This window comes from Lynx rufus, unplaced genomic scaffold (assembly GCF_022079265.1).
Source record: "Lynx rufus isolate CCGP_SWC_20201006 ecotype Redwood Valley unplaced genomic scaffold, mLynRuf1.p SCAF_3, whole genome shotgun sequence".
Taxonomy (NCBI): domain Eukaryota; kingdom Metazoa; phylum Chordata; class Mammalia; order Carnivora; family Felidae; genus Lynx; species Lynx rufus.
In genome coordinates this window covers 18,318,913-18,344,291 of record NW_025814845.1, presented here as the reverse complement: position 1 = coordinate 18,344,291, position 25,379 = coordinate 18,318,913, and the positions used below count along the sequence as shown (strand labels likewise).

General features: G+C 37.0%; 1 protein-coding gene across 1 annotated transcript in view; it reads right to left on the bottom strand.

Moving 5' to 3' along the window:
• TBC1D19 (TBC1 domain family member 19) overlaps nt 1–25,107 on the bottom strand; it is a 145,761-nt gene extending 120,654 nt beyond the window's left edge. The window contains exon 1 of the mRNA XM_047092207.1: nt 24,953–25,107. Coding sequence (XP_046948163.1) covers nt 24,953–25,051 — 99 coding nt within the window. The 5' untranslated portion in view covers nt 25,052–25,107. The remainder of the gene's footprint in view (nt 1–24,952) is intronic.
• Between the last annotated feature and the right edge of the window lie 272 nt (nt 25,108–25,379).

Genomic DNA, 25,379 nt, shown 5'->3' with positions numbered 1-25,379 from the left:
ACCTCAGAATTATCTAGAACAGCTCATAAGAAAGAAGACTTTTTCACCTACTCTTAAAATACAGGATCTGTGATGGTACACTGCAGTCTACTCCACACATAAAAACTTATAGCTTAGGAATATTTAATATTTTTATCTAGAATTTTCATCTTTATGAATCTTAATGTCTATTTTTCTAGCAGGAAGAACACCCAGCTTTTATAAATCCATTCTCTTAATATTGTGTCAAACATATACAGTGGCATTTACAACTAATGACCAAAAACCCAGTTGCATCCCTAATAGATGGATTTTTCCTCGTCAGATTGCTGCTCAATGCAAACCTGCATTTGTTGTGCGTAATTACAGAAAGCACATTAAAATTACTAGTTCAAAATACGTATTCGTGTCTCCTTCATCTCCACGTGCATGCTTTCTATTCTATTCATTTTTCACACTGTAATATTTACCAAAGGTAATAGTTTCCTCAATTTATAATGGTTTCTGTAATTTTCAAAGTGTTGATCTCTCATCATCTAGCTTTCTCTATCAAATTTTAAAACCACAGTGCTTCAGAAGGCATTTCTATTAGGGTTAACTCATGATAAGCATTTCAAACGTTAAGAAATCAAAAATTGATCTTCCACTCACTACTTTGCTCCTTCTCTTCTATTTTTTAATCTTCATCTATGAAATGACCATGTACCAGATCTTCTAAGTCAGAAACTTCAGTTATTCATAATTCTACTCTAACTCTTTAAGGCACCGACCCCTTTCTGGGAACATGAAACATGACATTGGAGACAGTGAGTTATTGTTTGGTTTGGGGTTTTGCTGTTGTTGTTGTTGTTGTTGTTGTTGTTGTTTCACCTCCCTGATTTCCACATAAAAACAGACCAAGCAACTGAACGGGAAAACCAAAACCCCATGGAAAACATTTACAACAAAACTTGGTGATAAGATATCCCCTACAAACTTAAAATACTAACGGTTGGGGACAAACCAATAGCCACAAGACTTGTACGGTATTAGCACTTGTGCAGGAAAAAAGCAGAAGGAAGTAAGCAGTGTGGTATGTGATGGATATGAAAACAGGAGAACCCCAAAATAGCCAACACTATTTTCACTGGAACATACGATGAGCCAATTTTAGAACAGGAGCTAAAACTGGGAGGGGTTTTGCCCAACTGAATAGAGCAGATGAAGTCTGAAGAGACTGGAGCAGCCGAGCGGCTATGAATTCTTGACGCTGACCAACCAGCGCCCCCTTTCTAGACAAGGTCACACTAAGGAGAAAATCCTGATAGAGTAATAAAAATTGAGGATGACAGGGAACCAATGGATTGCCTGGAAAAGTGGTAAATAAAGGAAAAGGCATGTATCTTGCCTTTCCTATAGAAACTGCACCACAGGGTAATTACGTAATAGATAAGGGGAAACGTTCCTTGATAAAAAGTATTCTAGCTGATAACTAAAACAGATGTGATATCATCAGAATATCACCATTCTGCAACCTCTAACATATTACTAACTCTAGGCACTGAGCAGAAATAGCTGTTAGCTTTACAAAAGACAACCAGATATTATGTGCTTCTTAACGAAAGAACACTCTAATGCCAGCAGTGATGACCACAGGGGAGACACTCAGTCTGATCAAGCCAGTGGTCCAGCTGTCAATTTATAAGTCATGTAAAGGACAGACAAACATGTTAAGTTGCACCATGAGGGCGCAATCACAAAAATCCAGGAGATGAGAAATTCTAAAGGTCAAATGGCTCTGTTCTTTAGTTAATAAAGTGTAAGAAAAACCAAAGGAAGGAGAAAAAAACCAGTAGATTAAAAAAAAAATAACAAAAAAATTTTTAATTGGCAAGACTGAGTTAGGGTGTCTTAGTGTGAGGGATATACCCTTGGTTAATAAAACTATCAAGAAATGCAGGAAAGTGATAACCATAAAAATCAGGTTGTTGGGGAGGGAGGAGTTTGTGATGAGTGGGGCAAAAGGAAGGGATTCTGGTGTGGCAAAGTTTCATTGTTTCACCAGGGTGGTGGTTACAAGGTTGTTCATCTTATAGTTCATTACATCATAGGTTTGTTTTATAAAGTTTATATCTGTGTTTTATTTTACAATAAAGAGCGTCAAAAAAGAAAAAGAAAACTACATCTCCTAATTTATTCTCTCTCCATTCTAAAGTCCCACAAGTAAGCCTAAGTCCTTACCATTCCTCATCTGGGTCAAGGTAACAGCTTCTGAACTGGACATCTTGCCACTTTATTTACATTCCAATTACTCCCTAGGGAGCATTCTCATACTCCCTTAGCCTACTTTTTCTTCTTTCTTAGCATTCACTACCTCCTAATATACCATATGATTCATGTATTTACTGTGTTTATTGGCATGCTGTCTATCATCATTCACCAGAAGTGGTGAGCTCCCTAAGGCAGAGGTCTTTGTCTTTTTGTTCACTGCTGTATCCCGTGCTTAGAATAGTTACTTTCACACAGCAGGTGCTCAATAAATGTTTGCTGAATACATGAACCAATTTCTCCCTTTACTAAATCCATCCTCCAGCGTCTTCTTCCCCAAACAAGGCTTTCCTGACTGCAAATCTCCACAGCATACACAGGAAGTCTAAACTGTTCAAAAGGGCACACTTGCCCTTCATGATGTAGACCAACTTACCTCTCCAAATTTATCAGCTGCCCTTCCACCAAGCTAACAACATCCTGTCTTTTCTTACACCTCTTCCCTCAAAACACCCTACTCCTTAGTCACAGTGAACTACATTCACTGATCCCCCAACTGCCATATATTTTAAGGGTTCCAGACCCCCCCCACCCCTTGCCTACAAAGATAGTACACTCCGTTTCTCTGTGATGGCATTTATCAGATTACACTGCAATTTTCAGCTCACCTATTTTTCTTTTTGACTCTTAAATTCAAAGGCAAGGATCATGAATTCGTTTTTGCATATCAAGTATTAACTCTAGTAATTGTTGCGTGACAAAATTATATCGATCCAACCATGTCCTAGCCTTTTTAACCAATTTTCACCCAAATAAACAAGGAACTTCATAAAACCTATGTTTTAACTAAAAAGACTGGTTTCCATTCTGTTATTCCTAGGATTTTAAAAGCTGCAAAACCTGGCTCATCATTCAAAAGTACTAGAGCAAAAGGAAATAGATTTTCTTTTACTAAGCCTATATTTGGAAATGACTCAGAAGTCACATAATTTAAAGAATTTCAAGACAAAAAAACTGGTCATTCCTTCTAAACATTTTCAAATATTTTAAGGTTGCTAGACTTCCTAGATATATTTTTTTTAATCAAAGGCAAACCAAATTCCTAATCATCAACAGAATTATAAAAATCTTGAGAAATTTGAAAACCAAAAGCAGGGTCACTGATAGGAGGACAACATGGTAAGACAGTTCTCAAACATGTTTTAGTATAGCAGCATAATCCTTTTTTCAAATGAAATCTGAACCCAATGAAAAACCGTACTATATAAAATACATGGAAAGTGATATAAGTAGATAACGCAAAGGAGTGTTTTCTCATTGTCGAAGGTATAGTTATATTAAAAATGTATATCTTCATTATGCTATAGCCTCAATAATCCAGTTTGTTTTTGCACTTTGCTTTGGTTGCTCAATATAAGGAAAAAGTCTTGATTCACAGAGACAAGTGCTTTCACTTTTAATAGCCTTCCTGGCCATGTCAGCACACTCACAAATTAAACTGCTGCAGGAAATCAAAAGAGTAATGGGAACTTTTTATTTTGAAAACAAATCCCGAAATCATTTACTACAAATACAAAAATCAGACAAGCTTCTGATGCTTATAACTGCTAAACCTACACATATCATGATGTTGTTCCCACACGATTTGTCACTGGCTGGCTTGTCCCACATCGCAGCAGTCCACCACGAAGGGAGCTTTGTTGAGCAGGTGCACCTACACTCTTCCTACCCCTGCAGTAGGATCCTCGCCCAAATATTCTGAAAGACTCGTGCAGAATTATATCCTTCCTCATCAGCGACACATTTCTAAGTGTCCTTAACATATGAAGATGATGAAAGCAATAGGGTTTTATCCTGGGACCTATTTACAGACAAGTTAATTTGGAAGCACGACAGTGGATTATGAAGTATTTAATATAAAAATCCATCTGAAAGAGTGTTGCTTCTTAATATATTTTTAAATTAAGAATTTTTAAATGAATAGGACATTTCCTGAGTCCTTGGATATATCCGAGCACAGTTTTGAAACTACTTGGGACTAAATAAGGATAAGATTTGGCATCAGAAGACCTTGAATTATCTCTCAGCCTTATTTATTATCTTGGTCAAGTCATTTAACCTCTCTGTATTCTCTATTCTCAGTGTTCTTTATCTAATAGGGAAAGTAATATCTGAACTAGGTTATTGTGAGACTCACATAAAAAATTTTTCAAAGTTATTTTTAGGCTGTTGAAGTCCAGTGTAGATTAAAGCTGTGTTATAAAATATAAGAGATGTCCAGATGGCAGTGGACTAAATGTAAAAGACTTCCAGGGAAGGAGTGCCTGGAGGTACAGGTTTTTAAATCTACAACAAAATTTAAGCCTTTCTTTAAACAAAATGCCTTTAGCTCACTATGAGAGCTGGCAAAAATATGATCAAAAATATAATCTAATGAGAGTGTACATTGCCCCGCATATATCCTTCACCCATTTATTTATGTTGACATTTCTGACATCCTCTACCATTCTGCACTGTAAAAACACATGACTGTCTCTGCCCCCTCTGCCCCTGACACACACACACACACACACACACACACACACATCCAGTTTCTTTCCACGTCCACCATAACAGTCTTAAGCCAAAGCATTAGCCACTGGCCATCCTAAATTTCTAAACCTGGTGAGTAAAGAAAATTGGAGAAATAAGTGGCTAATGTCGCGGGTGAGTCAAAGAAACTGGAAGTAACGTGAGACTAGATACTCCATGAAGAACAACCAGGGCACAGCAAGGTCTACAAAGAGGGTTCCAGTGATCTTTTAATTCCCTCTAAAGAGGCCCCAGCCTATCCATTTCTCACTATGCCACCATGCTAATCTTGGACTTCATCTTTGTGTCTGAAGAATCACAGAATTTCAGGGTTAAAAGAAACTACAGAGTTTTTATAGGTCAACCAACCATTTAATAGCTGACTGTCCTCTCAAAGGGGTTTTGTAGCTTAAAAACTCTAACTCAGAAACTCTAAACTAGCTTTCTAGCTTAGAAACTCACTACATCCCTACCTTAGCCAATTCCATCTTTGAATTATTCCATTAGAAAATTCTTTATTATGAGCTAAAATTGACTACTCTTACCATCTGCCACCATCACAAACACACACACACATAATGTCACAGAAAATAAGCCTAATCCCTTTTCTGTAAGAGACCCTCAAATATTTGAAGAAAACTACTGTGTCTTCCCTAAAAGCTTCTTTTATCAAGGTCACATATATTTACAGATGTTCCAAGTTCTCTTTATATGACAGATTCTTCTCACCACCCTGCCCATTCTTCTCTGGGCAAAGTCTAGTGCAACCAGTCCGCTACTGTAATAACTTCCTAACTGACCTCTCTACTTTGCTCTTTCCACTAGACCCCTGATTCTCAAACTTTTAACCCTCAGGACCCTCACTCTCTTAAAAATTGAAGATCTGAGAGTACTTTATGTGGATGATATCAACTGATATTTATAGCATAAGAAATTAAAACAGAAAAAAACACATTTGTTTATTATTATGGAATTTCCTCAGAAAATTGGAAACTGAATTACTACATGATGCAGCCATTTCAATTCTGGGTATATACTCAAAAGGGACTTGAACATATATTTGCACACGCACGTTCATAGCAGCATTATTCACAATAACTAAAATGTGGAAGCAACCCAAGTGTCCACAGACAAATGGATAAGCAAAATATGATATGTACACACAATGAAATACTACTCAACCCTTAAAAAGGAAGAAAGTTCTAACACATCTACAACATGGATGAATCTTGAGAACATTATGCTAAGTGAAGGTAAGCCAGTCACAAAAAGAGAAATACTATATGATTTTACATATATGAAGTGCTTACAACAAATTCAAAGTCAACAAAGTCAAATTCATAGAAACAGAAAGTAGAATGGTGGTTGCCAGGGGCGATGGGGAAGATGGGAATGGAGAGTTAGCGTTTAGGGGGTACCAAGTTCTCGTTTGGGATAATGAAAAAGTTCTGGAGATGGATGGTTTAGTGATGGTCACAAAGCAATGTGAATTAATGAATGTCACCAAACTACACACTTAAAAAGGGTTCAAATGGTAAATTTTATGCATATTTTACCACAATAAAAATTATTTATTAATTCATTTAAAAATAACAATATAAACCCATTATATATTAGCCTAAATATTTTTATTTTAAAAAAACTGTATTTTCAGAAACAGAAATTTGTGAGAAAAAGAGGCACTGTTTTACATTTCTACAAATCTTCGATGTTTGGCTTAATTGAATACAGCTGGATTCTTCAATCTGCTGTGATATTCCATCTGTGGCACTGTTATTTTGATTGATGTGTATGAAAAAAATCAGTGTCACACAGAGATGTAACTGGAAAGAGGAGAGTATTTTAATATCCTTTTCAGATATTGTAAATATTCTCCTTTAATAGTATAAATAGTATACCAAAATTTGACTAGTATTTACCTAAAAATTAGTTGCAATGTGGAATCTGAACATCAATAAACTTTTTATGTTTTATTACATAAACATGCATCATTTTGCCTTGTACTTTAAACCATTCTTCTACCTATACATGATTTCATAACATTATGCATTGATCGTTTTGAATATATGAAGTGATGCAGTAGATCAAAAACATTTTATCAAAAAACATCAAAAAGTAACATTCTTTAACATCACCATCAATACCATCAGAAAAGTGTTTAAATATTGGGAAGCCATCAATTTCACAGTGGTGGATTCAAGCTTGAATTTTATCATTGGCAAGAGATAATAGTTTTCCTTGAAATAACAGGTCAATTTTAGAGAAAATATCAGCCCAAGTCCGAATGACAATAGTTTGTCAATTGCTCTTTCAAGTAAAAATGGTGTTTCACTTAAAAAGGAGTAGAAGGAGCTGGGCAATTCAGCTCGTATCTCAACGGCAGGAATACTTTTTTCTGGATAATCATATTTCAATACACAGCAGAAGTGTCTTATGCATACTTTCTATTTCCTCAAATAGAATATTGTAAAAATGTGTATTCAAGGAATGAGATTTAATAAAATTAATAATTGTTTACTGTTTCATCAAGGACATTCAAGTAAAACTGACTTTTTTTTTTTTTAACCGTGACTATTCAGTGGTGAAGAATACAATGACTACTTTGGTACTACTTTGGAATGAGTTTGGTACCAGTTCCTGGTTTTGAGCTAAGACACTGGCAGTTAAACCCATCACCATTGCTTCTGTGCTGATGCAAATGTTAGCACAATAAACTTTTTAATGGTTGTATTATATAAAATAATTTTGGCCTGAAAGGGTCTTAGGGGCCACTGGAGATCCACAGACCATACTTTAAGAACCACTGTGCTAGACTTTAGCTTTCTTGAGGACAGCTGTCTTTCACAATTAGATATTTGCCCTGCCATACAGATGAGTCACTCCACTAAATTGTATCCCTAGTAATAACTCTTTTTCTGGAAAAGACACCCAATTTAGATTCTTCTGGGTAGTCAAGGGAGGGGAAAAAGTTTCTCTTGAGCCTGAAAGATCTTGATTGTCTTCAGCTCAAAACAGTCCATGTACCAATGCGGCACATTTTGGAGAGACTTGTTCTGAACTCCTTCACTCTCAGGAAGTGTCCTACAACAGAAAACTTCTTGCTGTGCCTACATTGGGAATTCACTCCAATTTTCCATCTTGAGTGCTACCTAAACCTTCTCTGTCCTGAGCTGTGTCCTTTCAGTCCTTTCAGTATATTTATATACTACTTATTTACAGTCTTCTTTCAATAATTAATTGAACACTTCCTACGTGCCAGTTGCTGAACATAAAAGAAAAGACATCATTCTCCTTCACTCAAGGAACTCACAAGGTATTGAGGGACATAAAAAGCTGGGGTGCCTAGCTGGTTCAGTCAGTAGAGCATGCGACTCTTGATCTCAGGGTCATGAGTTTGAGCCCCATGTTGGGTGTAGAGATTACTTAGAATTTTTTTTTAAAAGAAAAAGTGTGATAAATAAATGCTCTTTCCCACATCAATCTGCAAACATGCTTATCATTAATATCACTGTTTTAGATTTTATCTAATTTCTTCCATCACTACAGAAGAGAGGTTTGATTAAAACATGTTGAATTGGGTATCCCCAGTCCTTCCTAATACTTTTGGTTCTTTCCGAAACTGTAGACCATCTCTGTTTCTAAAATGCAAGTAGTCCCAGTGGACATGCATTGTAGCCAGGAATGAGTTTTAGTTACTAATTGGAAATTTTGGCTCTGTGCAAGCTGACCATGCCTTACATGGTGTGTTGTATAATTCAAGCCCTGCTCTGGGTTCTCTCACCTGAAGATGTAGCCCTCCTTGGTTTTCTTTTGCTGACGTCCCACAGCTGACTCACTTCTCTGCTACCACTGGGTGTCTTATCCCCCTTATTCCATATCTTCTTAGCTTCCTTTCATAATACACTTAATGACTGAACCAGTCTTCGGTTCACATTTAGTAACCAATCTTTTCCCTCTCACTTCAGCTTGGCCTTCCCTAATTCAAAAACCCTACATGATCTTCTCTAATCAATCTGGTGCTAAAATAAAATGCAAAGAGATATACTTACTCAAAGCAAACCCGTATATTAATAGTTATCTTACCCCTCAAGTACATAAATTCTATAAGACGTTCCTTATTTTGAAATTCTATCCACCACAATTCATGTCTTCACTGTTTTTAGAAGGTAGGGGAGGGACAGCAAAGTGTCCCCCAAATTGCACTTTGAGAACAGAAGGCACTTTGAGAACAGAAATGAAACCCCACAAAGTTTACACAGAGTTTTACCGGGTAACTTACTGCCAGGGCGGATCAGGCAGACGACGATTCAGGTGCCGTATATTTATTCTCCATAAAGTTAGACCTTAGTGTGACCTTAGGCTTTATAGCGTAACAGGATGTGTAGGACACTGTAGTGAGATCAAAGAGTCTGCACGCCCCTAATTGACAGCTAGACTTTAGATCTTGTGGCACAAGTGTGCATCGGGAAAGAGAAAAATTATGTTATCTTTAATGGATTCATGAGAGGTCAAAACAACCCTCCCCTCATCCTAGCCTTGGTGGGCATTTCTAAGTTTTATATATATTAATCCCCAAGGGGCCAAGAACACGTAACCCCAGGAGAGGTGATCCAGTGAACATGAACAAAATGAAGGGCCAAAGATGGAGTCAGTATTGTCATCACGCCTACAATGGTCTTACTTTCCAGGATTAAAGGACACAACAAACGCCAAGACAGATATGGGTAAGGATGATACTCTTCCCTGGTTCACACACCAAACACCATCAGAGTCCCTAAATTATTAATTTATATATCAACTCTAGTAGTCCAATCTGAAGCTTAACCATATATATGCCATATCCCACCCTAGAGGGGAAAAAAAAAAAGACAGAAGACAGTAAGCCCTACTCATGGCACAGGCCTATCAATACCGATATATGTTCTATCTATACATGTCTTAAAGAAAATATATTTAATTAAAATCTATTTAAATCCATGAAATATTCATTTCTCTATAATAAATGATAAATGAATGCCAGTTCCTTCTCTCCTTTTTATGATCTCTAAATTCTCTCTGTATGTATATATTTCTGATAATGATAAATAAAAAACAATATTAGAGATATAATTCCATAAGGTTTTTAGTGAGGGACACCAGCACTGAGATGCTCTGGGGTTCTGAACTTATGACAACATCCTATCAGTTATATTATTCCTTCCCTCTCCAAAGCCTATCTTCTTTCAGTCTCCTTCCTTTTACAATTCTATTATTCATAATAACAATCTGAGCAACAAGACTTATTAAATACTTAATGGAATGGAAATAACATTTGAGGTTTTACACAACATCCCTTTTAAATACAAGTAATGAATGATACAAAATAACAATGTTGATCTTGGTGCTAAATATCAAATTTGAATTAAGCTATCACTCTAGTGTCTAGAGGATGAGCGAGCAAATTCAATTTTAAGATGGAAGTTGACCTGGGGCGCCTGGGTGCTTCAGTCGGTTGAGCATCCGACTTTTGATTTTGGCTCAGGTCATGATCTCAGGGTCGTGAGATCAAGCCCTGCATCAGGCTCCATGCTGAGTGTGGAGTCTGCTTAAGATTCTCTCTCTCTCTCTACCCCTGCCCCTCTCCCCTGCTCGCACTCTCTAGCTCTTAAAACCACCACCAACAACAAAACAAAAAAAAAAAAACAAAAACAAAAAACCAAACAGGTGCAGGTTGACTTTATAACAAAATAACTCAGGAAAACTCAGAAATCAAAAAACATAACCTCTTTCCAGAAACACAAAATTCCATGTTACCATGCTAAGATCTTAGATAATTAAACTTTAATCTACAAAAGAATACATTAAAATGCACTTTAATTATAATGTTAAAAAAGAAGTGCTAATGGTAGACTTTCTTTTGCTAAAGAAAGTCTAAAAATCATTTATATTTGTCTTTGAAATATTCTGTGCGATTTTAATTTTCTAATTAAGTTGAACCAACACTGTTCTGGCACTTCCAGAGTATACTCAGACAAAATGAAGACAGTACGGAAAATGCTGGGGGCAGAAAACTGCCCTCATGGTTAAAACTGTAAAGGCACGTAACAAATAAACAGTCACTTGTTTAAAAGCATGTTATTAAAACTGATTGTCAAGTTGCCTTTTAAGAGTTAGCTTATTTCTTTAAATGTCTGCAGTAGAGAATATACGCTAAGGGAAAGTTGTTATTACATATTTTTTCAAGTCCAAGATTGCTTTAATATTAAAACATCTATAATTACATTCTTTTAAAGTATAAATCTATAACATTACATCTTTTACTTTATGTATCACAAGAACCAGCCAAATGTAAGTTGAGTTCCCATGAACTCATCATCTCCTTACCCTGCTTTATCTTTCTTTCTCTTACCTTGCCCTATTTTTTATTATACCGAAGCAATTTACTGATGTTACATTATCCTTTATTTAAAATTCCAAGACCTGAAAAGCTTTGAAAAACAAAGTCTTTTCATAACTGAATTGATGGCATAATGGGTCCTGACTTGAACTCACTTAGTGGCAAAAATCTGATCTGACCTGAATTGACATGAGACTATTTATAGTCCTTATTTATCACACTTAGTATGAAAATTCACACATTTTGCTGCAGAAATATTAATTTATATAATTACAAGGTGCTACAAGACCATGGTAGGGATAGTAAATAACATAGAATATGCATGAATTACCTTTATAAAATTAGAAAAAAATTTGAATTCCAAAACATATCTGGCCCCGGGTTTTAGATAAAAGACTGTGGACCTGTATTTATTTGTAATACTATCACTTCTCCATGATAGCAGAACTTTATTTTATTCACTGTTGTATCCCCAGGGAGTAGAATTGTGCCCAACATATACTAAATGCTCAATAAATACTTATTGAATAATCAAATAAAAAACCGTATTTAATTAATATAAATGAAGTTCAAAATAGAAAGAGACAAAAATACTTCCTTGGGACAGTAATCTCCAAATAAGGTTATATCCTACACAGGTCTTGAATCTCTTATTTGCAATTCTGAAGTACGAACAGCTTTGAAAACAAAGAATTTGTCATCATTGCTTATTTTCTAGAACTTGAAGTTTTCTTATAAATTAAGAAACAATTATTAACTTATCAGAGCTCAAGCTTGAATAAAAAAAAATCCTTACAGGAAACACATTTTCAAAGAAAAGCAGAGTCTCGTGTAAGACTTTGAACTCCTTATAAGTAAAGATGCTTTCAGCAATCTTTTATCGCCCAGTAAAGTATCTGGCACACAGTAGCTACTCCACATATGCTGTTCAAGTTAACATTAAAAAGGAAGAATCTGATAAATATCACATGACTTCACTCCTATGTGGAATCTGAGAAACAAAAAAGATGAACATGGGGAAGGGAAGCAATAATAAGAGAAAAACAGAGAGGGAGGCAAACTGTAAGAGAATCTTAAGAGAACAAACTGAGGGTTGCTTGGAGGGGTGTTGGGTGGGGGATGGGCTAAGTGGGTGATGGGCACTAAGGACAGCATTTGTTGGGATGAGCACTGGGTGTTATATGTAAGTGAGGAATCACTAAATTCTACTTCTGAAACCATTATTACACTATCTGCTAACTAACTTGGACTTAAATAAAACTTAAAAAATATTAAAAAGAAAACTCTAGATTTATTCTATTTCCTAAATACATGTTGAGCACCTGGCTCACGCAGTCATTTTGCTAGGTGTAGGATAGAGCAGAACAATGCAGACATACTCTCTTCCTGCTTTCATGAAACTTACACTTTAATGAGGAAAGCAGACATTTCAAAAATAAATACAGGGGCACCTGGGGGGCTCAGTCAGTTAAGCATCCAACTTCAGCTCAGGTCACAATCTCCTGGTTCGTGAGTTTGAGCCCTGCATTGGGTTCTCTGCTGTCAGCTCAGAACCTGCTTCAGATCCTCTGTCTCCCTCTCTGCCCCTCCCCCCCCCACTCTCTCTCTCTCTCTCTCTCTCTCTCTCTCTCTCTCTCTCAAAAATAAACAAACCAAAAAATAAAATAAAATAAAAAATAAATGCAGGTGTGATAAATATTACAAAAAAGAAATTTCCAGGTACTACAGGCCACTAAACTGGGAGGTTATGTGAGACCTACAAAGTTTGGATGGTCATGGCTGAAAGAGTAGAGTGAAGAACAGTATCACCAAGCTTTGTAGGCATAATCAAGGATTTTGAACATTTTTCGAAGGGCCCTAATAAGCAGTGAGGGTATTAAGCAATCTTACTTGGACTTTCAAGGAATGCTCAGGCTTATGTTAACTGAGAACTTACTATGTGCCAGGCATATTATCTTGTTCAATCCTCACAAATGAGACTTATATTTCCAAGTTGATGGAGGAGCTGATCAGCAGACCTGCAGAGAACAACTAGTAAAGCCTGGGAGCAAAATCAACTATCTGAAGGCAGAAGAGAGTTGCTGAGAGAACAAGAACTAAAGTAACAGAAAGGGAAACATCTTGAGAGATGAACTGGTGTCTATAGCCATGTCTTCCCTGGAAGCATTCTGAGCATAGACAAGAGGCTGAGAATCAATACAAACCCAGTACAAAGTAGGGCTACCAACAGTGGACAGAGAAATAAGGAGAGCTTTGCCCCAGACTTGGAGATCTTAAGCACATAGCTTTGATTTGTCCTCAAGAAATTTTTTTGAATACTGGGATTCTGCAGAGTAGAAAGCTAAAAACCTAAGCAGGAAACCTCTGAAAAGTTTTTTTTAAGTCTGACAAGAAAAATATTAGACGTTGGGACCCAAAGGGAAAAGGACCTCTAGAATACATCAAATTCTTAGTTGAAACCCTTGGAGAGCCAGGAAAAAAAAAAAAAAATAGAGTAAGATTGAGCCTAAGAGTCTAAAACTCAGCCTCAATACAGAACATTCCCCAATTGGATTATGGTAACCAGTCATAAGACTATCTCCCCAGTGGAAAAGAGGGTGAATCCTCAATAAAGTTAGATATCATCTAGAAGCTTTACAGTTTTTTGTACACAATGTCTAGCATCAAATATTTACTAGTCACACCAACAGACAAAATTAAATAAACAAAGCTAAGAGAAAATAACACCATAAACAGATATCTACACGTGATCTAGATATTGGTGTTAACTGACAAGGACTTTAAAATAATTATGAATTATATGTTTTTTGAAAAAGAGGAAAAAATGGACAAAATAGATGATGAAAAGCAGATAATTTTACCTGAGAATTGGAAACCATAAAGAAGAAACATCTGGAAATTTTGAACTGAAAAATACACCATGTGAATAAGAACGCATTAGATGGATTCACCAGGAGATGTGAAAATAGCCTAAACAGGATTAGTGAAGTGGAGGGTGAAAAGAAAAGATCCACATTGATGCACAGAGAAAAAAAAAATAATGCAAAACACAGAAAAAGAGTACTGGAGACAAGTGGGATTCAGTGAAAAGTCTAACATGTATAAATTGAAGTCTCAGAAAGAGAGGAGAGAGAAAATGTGGCAGAATAAATATTGGAACAAATAACGGCCAAGAATTTTCCAAAACTGGTGAAAAGATATCAACCCCAGATTTAATAAGCCCCACAAACTCAAACCAGAATAAATTAAATAATAATAACACAAACAACAACAATATAAACAACAATACAATAATTCAAACAACAAATAATAAAACAAACAAATAATAATAACACACCAGAGCACATTTTAACAAAACTACCAAACACCAAAGACATAAACGTTAAAAGCAGTCAGGGTATGCTGGGGTGGGGGGCATACCAGTGGATAACAAAAAAAATTAATGTCTGACTTCATAAAACAGACACCAAAATCCCCCCCAAAAAAAGTCTCAACATGGCTGAAAAAAAAATTACTACCAACTTTGAAAGCTATATGCATAAAAAAATCCTTCAATAATGAAGATGAAATAAAGACATCATCAGACAAATATAACTGAAGAATTCATCACCAAGAAACTAAAAATAGTTATAATAAAAGAAAAATAATCTCAGGGTAAATATGGAAATATAGAAGGAAATGAGCAAAAAAAGGATAAAAATGTGGTTAAATATGAGTAAATATGGACTATTGATGCTACAAAACAATAATAGCAATGTCTTGAGGGATTTAAATTACACACAAAAGGCATGGCAAAAATAACAAAAGGAAAAAGCCATAAATGAGTAAAGTGTTCTAAGTTCTAGAATTATATAAAAGGGAACTAGTAAAAGTAATAATTTATTTGAGATTTATGCATTACATATATAATTGATATGAGATTAATCAAAAATAAATTTTGTAACATCTAGGGTAGCTATTTAAAGAACAGTAAAACAATGTGTAACTAACACATTAACAGAGAGAAAAATAATAAAACATTTGAATAACAGTTGAATAATCAGAAAAATAAAGAAAACATAATATAAAGCAAATAGATCAATTAAAAAAAACAAATATTAAGACAGGAAATACAAATGCAATATATCAGTAAATTCATTGAATGTAAATAGACTAAACAATACAACTAAAAGACAATGGCTGTGAGGCTCCTGGGTGGCTCAGTCAGTTAAGCGTCCAACTTCGGCTCAGGTTATGATCTCACGGTACATGAGTTCAAGCGCCACGTCAGTCTCTGTGCTGACAGCTCAAAGTCTGGCGCCTGCTTCAGATTCTGTACCTCCTCTCTCTCTGTGCCCCTCCCCTGCTCACTCTCTGTCTCTCTCTCAAAAATAAACATTAAAAAAATTTTTTTTAAAAGACAATGGTTATTAGACTGGATTTAAAAAATAACTATATTTTGCCAATGGTTTCAACAGACACATCTTAAATACAGTTACAGAAAGGGTGAAAATAAAAGTATGGAAAAAGTCATACTATGCAACCACTAACCAAAGAAAGCTAGTATAGGTACACTAACATCAGCAAAACAGATTTTAAGGCAAAAAACTCACTAGAAATAAAGGACATTTCATAATGACTAAGGGGTTAGGCCATCTAGAAGATATCACAATATAAATCTTATACAACCAATAAAATAGCCTTAAAATATAGAAAGCAAAAAACTGAGTGTTAAAGACATAGACAAAGATACAATCACGGTGGGAGATTTTAACATATTTCTTTCAATAGCTGATAAAATAAGCAGAAAAAATTCAGTAAGATTATAGAAAAGGTGAACAGCATAATTAACAAGTAGACCTCAGTGGCATATCTCATTGAACCAACAGTGACAGTATACACATTTTTTCCTAGTGCACATGGAACACTTAGCAAAATTGATTATATATTGGGTTATGAAGCAAGTCCCTAAAATTTTACATAAATAGAATATCTCAATTGCTTAGAAACTAAGCAATATACTTTAGAATACCCTTGGGTCAAATTTAAAATTACAAAAAATATAAAATATTTTGAATGAAAGGATAATGAAAATATGATTCATTAAAACTGTGGGATACAGTTAAAGTAGTGCATAGAGGGAAAATTATAACCTTAAATACATATTTTAGAAACGAAGAATGGTTTCAAGTCCTTGATGCATACTTCCATCTCAAGAAACTAATAACAACAGAAACCAAACAACCAAAACCAGAACAAAACAAAACAAAACAAAAACCCAGCAAATCAATCCTAAAGAAAGTGAGAAGCAATTAATAATAAAGATATGATACAAACTTAAGGCAAAATCAGCAAAGCCGAAATTGTTTTTGATGAGATTAATCAACTGAGAGACCCCTAGCAAAACTGTTCAAACACACACACCACACATGCATGCACACAAATTACCACTATCAGAAATTGTAATATAATTTTCAGACATTAAAAAGAAATAGAAGGTTGGGGGGCACCTGGGTGGCTCAGTCGGTTGGGCGGCCGACTTCGGCTCAGGTCATGATCTCAAGGTCCGTGAGTTCGAGCCCCGCGTCGGGCTCTGTGCTGACAGCTCAGAGCCTGGAGCCTGTTTCAGATTCTGTGTCTCCCTCTCTCTGACCCTCCCCCGTTCATGCTCTGTCTCTCTCTGTCTCAAAAGTAAATAAACGTTAAAAAAAAAATTAAAAAAAAAAAAAAGAAATATAAGGTTGGGAATGCAAGCTGGTGCAGCCACTCTGGAAAACAGTATGGAGGTTCCTCAAAAAACTAAAAATAGAACTACCTTACGACCCAGCAATTGCACTACTAGGCATTTATCCACGGGATCCAGGTGTGCTGTTTCAAAGGGACACATGCACCCCCATGTTTATAGCAGCACTATCAACAATAGCCAAAGTATGGAAAGAGCCCAAATGCCCATCGATGGATGAATGGACAAAGAAGATGTGGTATATATATATATATATATATATATATATATATATACATACATACAATAGAGTATTACTTGGTAATCAAAAAGAATGAAATCTTGCCATTTGGAATTATGTGGATGGAACTGGAGGGTATTATGCTAAGTGAAATTAGTCAGTCAGAGAAAGACAAAAATCATATGACTTCACTCATATGAGGACTTTAAAAGACAAAACAGATGAACATAAGGGAAGGGAAACAAAAATAATATAAAAACAGGGAGGGCGACAAAACAGAAGAGACTCATAAATATGGAGAATAAACTGAGGGTTACTGGAGGAATTGTGGGAGGGCGGATGGGCTAAATGGGTAAGGGACACTAAGGAATCTACTCCTGAAATCATTGTTGCACTATATGCTAACTAATTTGGAAGGAAATTTTAAAAAATAAAAAATAAAACAAGTTTAAAAAAAAAGAAATATAAGTTTATCATAAAAAAATTTAGGCAAATTCCCTGAAAAACACAACTTATCAAAACTCACAATAAAAGGAATAGAAAATCTTAATATTCCTATATCTATTAAAACTTAATGTTATTAAAAATCTTGCCAATATGATATTAAAGAATAAGAACGAAGTTGGAGGCCTGACACCACCCAACTTCAGCTTAGTAGAAAGCTACTGAAATCAAGACAGTGTGGTAATGGTGAAAAATTAGACAAACAGATCAATGGAATAGATTAGAGATCCAGAAATACAAAAACAAACATAGCCAACTGATCTATGACAAAGGAGCAAATGCAATTTTTTGAATTTTTTTTTGAAGAGCAAAGACAGTCTTTTTTTTTTTTTTTCAACGTTTATTTATGTTTGGGACAGAGAGAGACAGAGCATGAACGGGGGAGGGGCAGAGAGAGAGAGAGACACAGAATCGGAAACAGGCTCCAGGCTCTGAGCCATCAGCCCAGAGCCTGACGTGGGGCTCGAACTCATGGACCGCGAGATCGTGACCTGGCTGAAGTCGGATGCTTAACCGACTGCGCCACCCAGGCGCCCCAAAGACAGTCTTTTCAACACGTCAACAAGTTGTCCTCAAACAATTTGACAGCCACATACAAAAAAAAAAATCTAGATACATACCTCATACCCTTCACAAAAATTAACTCAAAATGGATCACTGACCTAAATTCAAAGCCCAGAATTAGAAGACTTCTAAAAGATAACATAAGAGAAAACCTAACTGACCTTGGGTTTGTCAATTAATCTTTAGACACACCAAAAGCACAATCCATAAAAGAAAAAAAAAATGATAGGTTGGATTCCATTAAAATTTAAAATCTTCTTTGCAAAAGATATTGTTAAGAGAATGAAAAGACTAGCCCCCAATTGGAAGAAAATACTCGTAAAACACATAACGGATACAAAAAAAAATTGTACCCAAAATATATAACAAACTCTTAAAATTCAACAATAAGAAAGAACATACAATTTAAAAATGGGCAAAAGATCTGAACAGACACCTCACCAAAGAAGGTATACAGATCGCAAATACACATCTGAAATGATGCACAGTGTTATATGTCATTAAAGAACTGCAAATTAAAACAGCAGTAAGATTATCGCATCTATCAGAATGGTTAAAATCTAAAGCACGGGTAACACAAATGCTGGTGAAGATGTGGAGCAACAGAAACATTCACTTACTGCTAATGAGAGAGTAATATGGTACAGCCGCGTTAAAAGATAAGTTGTCAGTTTCCAGCAAAGTTCATCATAGTCTTATCATACAGTCTAGCAGTTATGCTCCTTGGTATTTAACCAAGTGAGTGGGAAACTTATGTCAACACAAAAATCTACACAGGAATGTTTTACCAGTTTTAGCTGCCAAAACTTGGAAGCAACCAAGATGTCCTTCAATAGAATGTATAAATAAACTGTGATACATGCACATAATAGAATATTATTCCAAAGGGAAAAAACAGCTATCAAGCCACAAAGAGACATAGGGGAACATATTGCATATTACCAAGTGAAAGAAGCCAGTTTGAAAAGGCTATATACTGCACGAGTCCAACTATATGACATTCTCAAAGGTGAAACTATAGAGACAGAAAAGTCAGTGGTCACCAGGGGCTTGGGAGGAAAGGAGGGAGGAGGGGTAGGTGGGACACAAAGGATTTTTAGGACAGTGCAACTATTCTACAAGATACTGAAATAGTGAATATATGACATCATACATTTGTCAAAACCATTAGAACTGTACAACACAAAGAGTGAATCCTGATGTGAACTACAGATTTTATTTAATAATTGTATATCAATATTTATTCACCAATTGTAAAAAATGTACCACATTAATGCAAGATGTTAATAATAGGGGAAACTGCGTGCAAGGGAAATGGGAATATATGGGAATTCTGTTATCTTCTGCTCAGTTTGGCTGTAAACTTAAAACTATTCTAAACAGTAAAGTCTGCTAGGGGCTCCAGGGTGACTCAGTGGGTTGAGTGACCGACTCTTGATTTCAGCTCAAGTCATGATCCCAGGGTCATGTGCTCAAGCCCCAAGTAGGGCTCTGCACTGAGCGTGGAGGCTGCTTAAGATTCTCTCTCTCCCTCTCTGCCTCACTCCTCTGCTCACACTTCCTCTAAAAAAAAAAAAAAATACAAGGGCTACTGGGTGGCTCAGTTGGTTAAGCATCCAGCTCTTAGTTTTGGCTCAGGTCGTGATCTCCTGGTTTGTGGGTTTGGGTCTCATGTCGGGCTCCACACTGACAGCTTGTGTGCTCACTCTCTCTCTCAAAACAAACAAACAAACAAATAAACCAACCTTAAAAAATAAAGTTAAAAATGAAAAATAAAGTCTGCTAATTAAAAAAACAAAACAAACAAACAAACAAACAAAAAACAACCTTCCCCAGAGGAAGTCTAAGACACAGACTTCACTGGAGAATTCTTCCAAACACCTAAGAAAGAAAGAATACAATCTCATAACACTCTTACAGCAAACAAAAAATAAAAAAGGAGGGACCTCTTCTCTTACTCATTTCATCAGGTCAGCATAACCTTGATATAAAGCTTGTCAAAGATGTTACAAGAAAGGAAAATTACAGAGCAATTTTTCTCATGGACATAGATGTAATCCTTCAACATTTATTATTGGAGTTCTAATACACAGGATGTCGAAAGCCAGTATAAGAGCATGCCTCTCCCACCCTAACAATGAGAAAAAGTGGTATAATCTACCCAATCATAACTTTTGAACCCACCAGAAAATTGAGGTTGTAGGACAACCAAATGAATTAAATTTCAAAGAACAACAAGTCCCTCCAAGGACAGATGGGACTCCAAACTATTTTACTTTGGCAGAGCATAGGAGGAAAAGGAAACTACCACACAAGCAAGAAGAAATACAGCTAAAATTTTAACTATAGTAGACTGCATGTGGGATAATATGTCCGTTTAGAATAACTAGGAGCTCAAAACACAAGGGGAATTTACACTCACTTTCATGCTCTTTTCCATGGGTCTCCCACCCAAGAGAATGGGGGCAGAGCAGAGAATGGGCAGAGAGCCCTTTTTCGTGACACAGGTGCACAGAAGGGATAAGCTGTCACTCCAGACAGGAATAAAACCATGCTACCTTCTCTAAACTCTCCTCTCACATGAGGAAATGACCTTAAACCTCTGAGAGAGAGAGTTCAGAAAACATCCCACTCTAACGGCAAGGCAATAATTGTTTCTGGGGGTGAGATAGACACAAAAATGATCTTACTCATGGTAAAGTAAAAATCAATCAATCAATCAATCAATCAATCAACCCAACTCTCTTGGGCCCAGGATCCTACACCAGTACAAAGCAGAAGTGAGCCAGCTCTAATGAGGGTCAGGAATCTCTCTTTCATCCATCATCTGCCACAGATACAAGGCAGAGTTTGGCTGCCAAGAAGAGAAGAAGGAACACTGAGAAAGACCCATTCCCAAGGCAAATGGACTGTATATTAGAGAATGCCTGTATCTACCATGAGCTTAGGACTGAGCAACAACTTTCTACTGCTAAGAGAAAGATAAGAGTAGGGAGAGAGACTTCCCTCCGTGGCACAAGCAAGCAGAGGCAGATTAAAGCACAGGATGTAGTACAATGAGAAAAACTGTCCGGTAGTCCAGAACCCTTTCTAAGCACAAGGTTACAGCAGCCCACCAAATCTGAACCTATGATACATTGAAGCTATTGACAGTAGTAACAAAACCCAAGCCTAGCTTGACCCCCACTGTACTGACTTCCATACTCAGTAAGCCTCCATACTCACTTGAACAAAATTGCCAATCTACTTGACCTAATTGACACTTACAGAATACCCAGAGCAGAATGCTCATTCTTTTCAAATACATATGGAATATTCAACAAGTAAATAACCTGAACTGCCCTGAGTATATTTTTTACTTAACTTTTTTATTAAAAATGCTCTCACCAAGAAAACTCCAGGCCCCAGTGACCTTACTCCAGGCCCCAGAGCTGCAGCGCCTCTGATGCGCAAGGGGAACTCAGAGTTGTGTATTTTTGTGTTTTATTATAATGGATCCTTTCCTTTCCACCTTTCAGTCTCTGCAGAAACAGGGCTGTGCACACAGTTACGTGGAAATAAGTGGAATCCTACCAAATATTTAAGAAGGAAAAGTATTAATTCTATACAAATGCTTCCAGAAAATAGGAAAGAGGGAACATTTCCCAACTCAGTTTATGGGATCAGCATTACCTGATAAAATTATACAGTTTTATAAAACTATACACCAATATTTTTCATGAAAATATCCACAAATTCTTCCACAAAATATTAACAAATTGAATAAAAAATGTATATGTGGATAATGCATCATAACTAAATGGAATTTATCTCAAAAATGCAAAATTGGTTCAACATTCAAAACCCATCAGTGTTGTTCACCATATCAACATGAGCATCTCTACAGACACAAGAAAAGTATCTCACAAAATTCAACATCCATTCATAATAAAACTCTGAGAAAACAAGGAATAAAAGAGAGCTTCCTCAACCTAATAGAACACATCTGTATACCACTGCAGTAGAGGCACTAGCCAGTGCAACAAGACAAAAAAAAAAAAAAGGCATACAGACTGTAAGGAAGAAGTAAAATTGTCTTTATTCACATATGACACATGTGCTTGGAAAATCCTATGCAACCTACAAAAAAGTGGTACTATTACTAACAAGCAAGTTTAGTGAGGTCACAAGATACAAGGTAAATATACAAATATCAATCATATTACTGCACACTGACAACAAACAAGTGGAAAATGAAATGAGAAAGAATTTATAATAGCATTTATAATAGCATCAAGAAAACAAGAAATACTTAGGGGAAAATCTAAACAAAATATGTGCAAGGTTTGTATACTGAATTATAAAACACCAACAAGAGAAAATAAAGAAAACAGAAATAAAGAGACAAAATGTATTCATAGGCAGAAAATTCAATGTTGTTAACATGTCAATTCTCCCAAAATTGACCTACAGATTCAACATATTCCCAATCCAAATCCCAGTAAACTTTTTGTAGTAATTTGCAAGATGATTCTAAACTTTAAATGGAAAGACAAAGGATCTGGAATAGCCAAAACAATTTTGAAAAAGAGGAACAAAGCTGGAAAACTAAATATCTGATTTCAAGACTCACTTTAAAGTTACAAAAATCAAAACAAATAGATCAGTGGAACAGATTAAAGAGCCAGAAACAGTTTTGTGTGTGTGTGTGTGTGTGTGTGTGTGTGTGTTACTAAGTTAATTTTCAACAAAAGAACCAACGAAATTAGTGCAGAAAGGATAGGTGGTCAACAAATAGGTAATGGAAATAGGTACAATATTGGACATCTATCTATCTATACCAAAAAGTTAACTCAAGGGATGCCTTGATGGCTCAGTCAGTTGAGCATCTGACTTCAAGTTCAGATCATGATCTCACAGTTGGTGGGTTCAATCCCCACGTCGGGCTCTGTGCTGACAGCTAGCTCAGAGCCGGGAACCTGCTTTGGATTCTGTGTCTCCCTCTCCCTCTGCCCCTTCCCTGCTTGCACTCTCTCTCTTTCTCTCTCTCTCTTTCTCTCTCTCTCTGAAATAAATAAAACATAAAAATTTTTTAAATTAACTTAAAATGCATCACATATATAAATGTAAAAACTAAAACCATAAAACTTCTAGAACCAACCTTAGGAGAAACTTTTTGAGGCCTTGGGTTAGGCAAAGATTCATAGGCACAGCACAAAAACACAAATCACAAAAGAAGAAACCGATAAAAAAAAATTGCCATCAAAATAAAAAAAGTTTTGCTCTTTGAAACATCCAGTTAAGGAAATGAAAAGATGAAGCCACAGATTGACAGAAAATATTTCCAAGATGCTTATCTGATAAAAGACTTGTGTCATATATAAAGAATACTTACAATTCAACAATGAAATAACAATTAAAAATTTTTAATGTTTATTCATTATTGAGAGACAGAGAGAGACAGAGCGCGAACATGGGAGGGGCAGAGAGAGGGGGAGACACAGAATCCGAAGCAGGTTCCAGGCTCTGAGCTAGCTGTCAGCACAGAGCCTGAGGCGGGGCTCGATCTCACGAGCTGTGAGATCATTGCCTGAGCGGAAGTCGGACGCCCAACTGACTGAGCCACCCAGGCGCCCCAACAATTTTTTTTTAACGGGCAAAAGATTTGCACAAACTACTTCATCAAAGAAGGTATTAACATATAGTAAGATGCTCAATATTAGTCATAAAGGCAGTGCAGTTAAAACCACAACAGGATATCATTATGCTCCTACCAGAGGAGTGTAATTAATAAGTAAAAATGAATTAATAAAAACTGGCATCAAGTGCTAGCAAGGATGCAGAGCAACTGAAACCCTCATAACTGTTGGTGGAAATGCAAAGCGATAACAGCCACTCCGGAAAAGTTTGGCAGATTCTTACAGAATTAAACATACACTTAACCATGGAACTCAGGATTTCCACTCCTAGGTATTTATCCAAAAGAAAAGAAAGATATTCAAGCAAAAAGCTGTATCAGAATGTATATATCCGCTTTATTCATAATCTCTATAACCGAAAACAGCCCACAACTATAACTGAAAATGCCCAGCAACCAATGAACGGATAAACAAACAGTACATCCAAACACTGAAATATTACTCAGCAATCAAAAGGAACAGAGTTAGCGAAATACCAAAATGTGAATAAATCTCAAAAGCCTTATGCCGAATGACAGAAACCAGACACACAACTTTACACACTGTACGACTCCATTTATAAGACATTCACACAAAAAGATCTCCTGATCAATCTCTGCTTCCAAAGAACTTGGCACGTTAGAAAATACTCAGGAAATGCCGGGTGGAGCGATAAAGTAAGAAATCACTGCAGAGAGGACAGAGTGCAAGAAGGTGACAGGTTGCCGGAAAGCAAAAAGGCACCTGGGGGGGGGGGGTCCAAACCCACCCACAGGACGAAAAATGTGAGAGAAGACGTGTCCAACGCATCGCTACTGATTCCAGCAGCTTAAAAAATTAGACCTTGGAAAGGGCTGCAGTATGAATGAAGAGCCTCGGCGCTCTCCGGCCTAAAGAAAGGCGGGATGCGCCCCACCCTCCTTTAAAAATCCACTACACCACGCGCGAGGCTGAGCCGGTGGAGTTTACACCTGCAAGGGAGGTTCCTCGGTGCCCGGGGGCCGAGCTGGGGAGACCAGAGGCGGGCTCCGGCTTGGGTGAGCGGGGTGCAGGAGACCAGGCATCGCCGCGGCCCCGCCCGTCTCCATCCTTCCCCACTCGGCCTCACTCACCCAGGCCTGCCGTTCCAACTGAGCGTACAAATTGGAGCCCTTGAGCTTTTGGACTATCTGGGCAATAACGAGAGAAAGATCCGACTCCTCCTGCAACATTTCCCCTGCCCTAGCCCGCCAAGCCGCGGGGACAGGCTGGCGCGGAGAGAACGGACTACGGGGTCCCACTCGGGGCCAGTGACACTTCTCCGGGACCTTCAGACGCCGGGACTCCTTCAGCGGGCGTTACCAGGCAACTGCCGGGCCGTGAGTCCGTTCCTCTCTGGTCCCCCCGGCGGCTCAAGGTCCCGGCGCTTGCGTTCCGCTGGCGGAAGAACGTCCCGGTTGGGGGTAGTTTTTCATGCCATTGTTCCTGCTTATTGTACCTCTTCCAGAGCTGCAGCGCCTCTGATGAGCAAGGGGAACTCAGAGTCGTGTATTTTTGTGT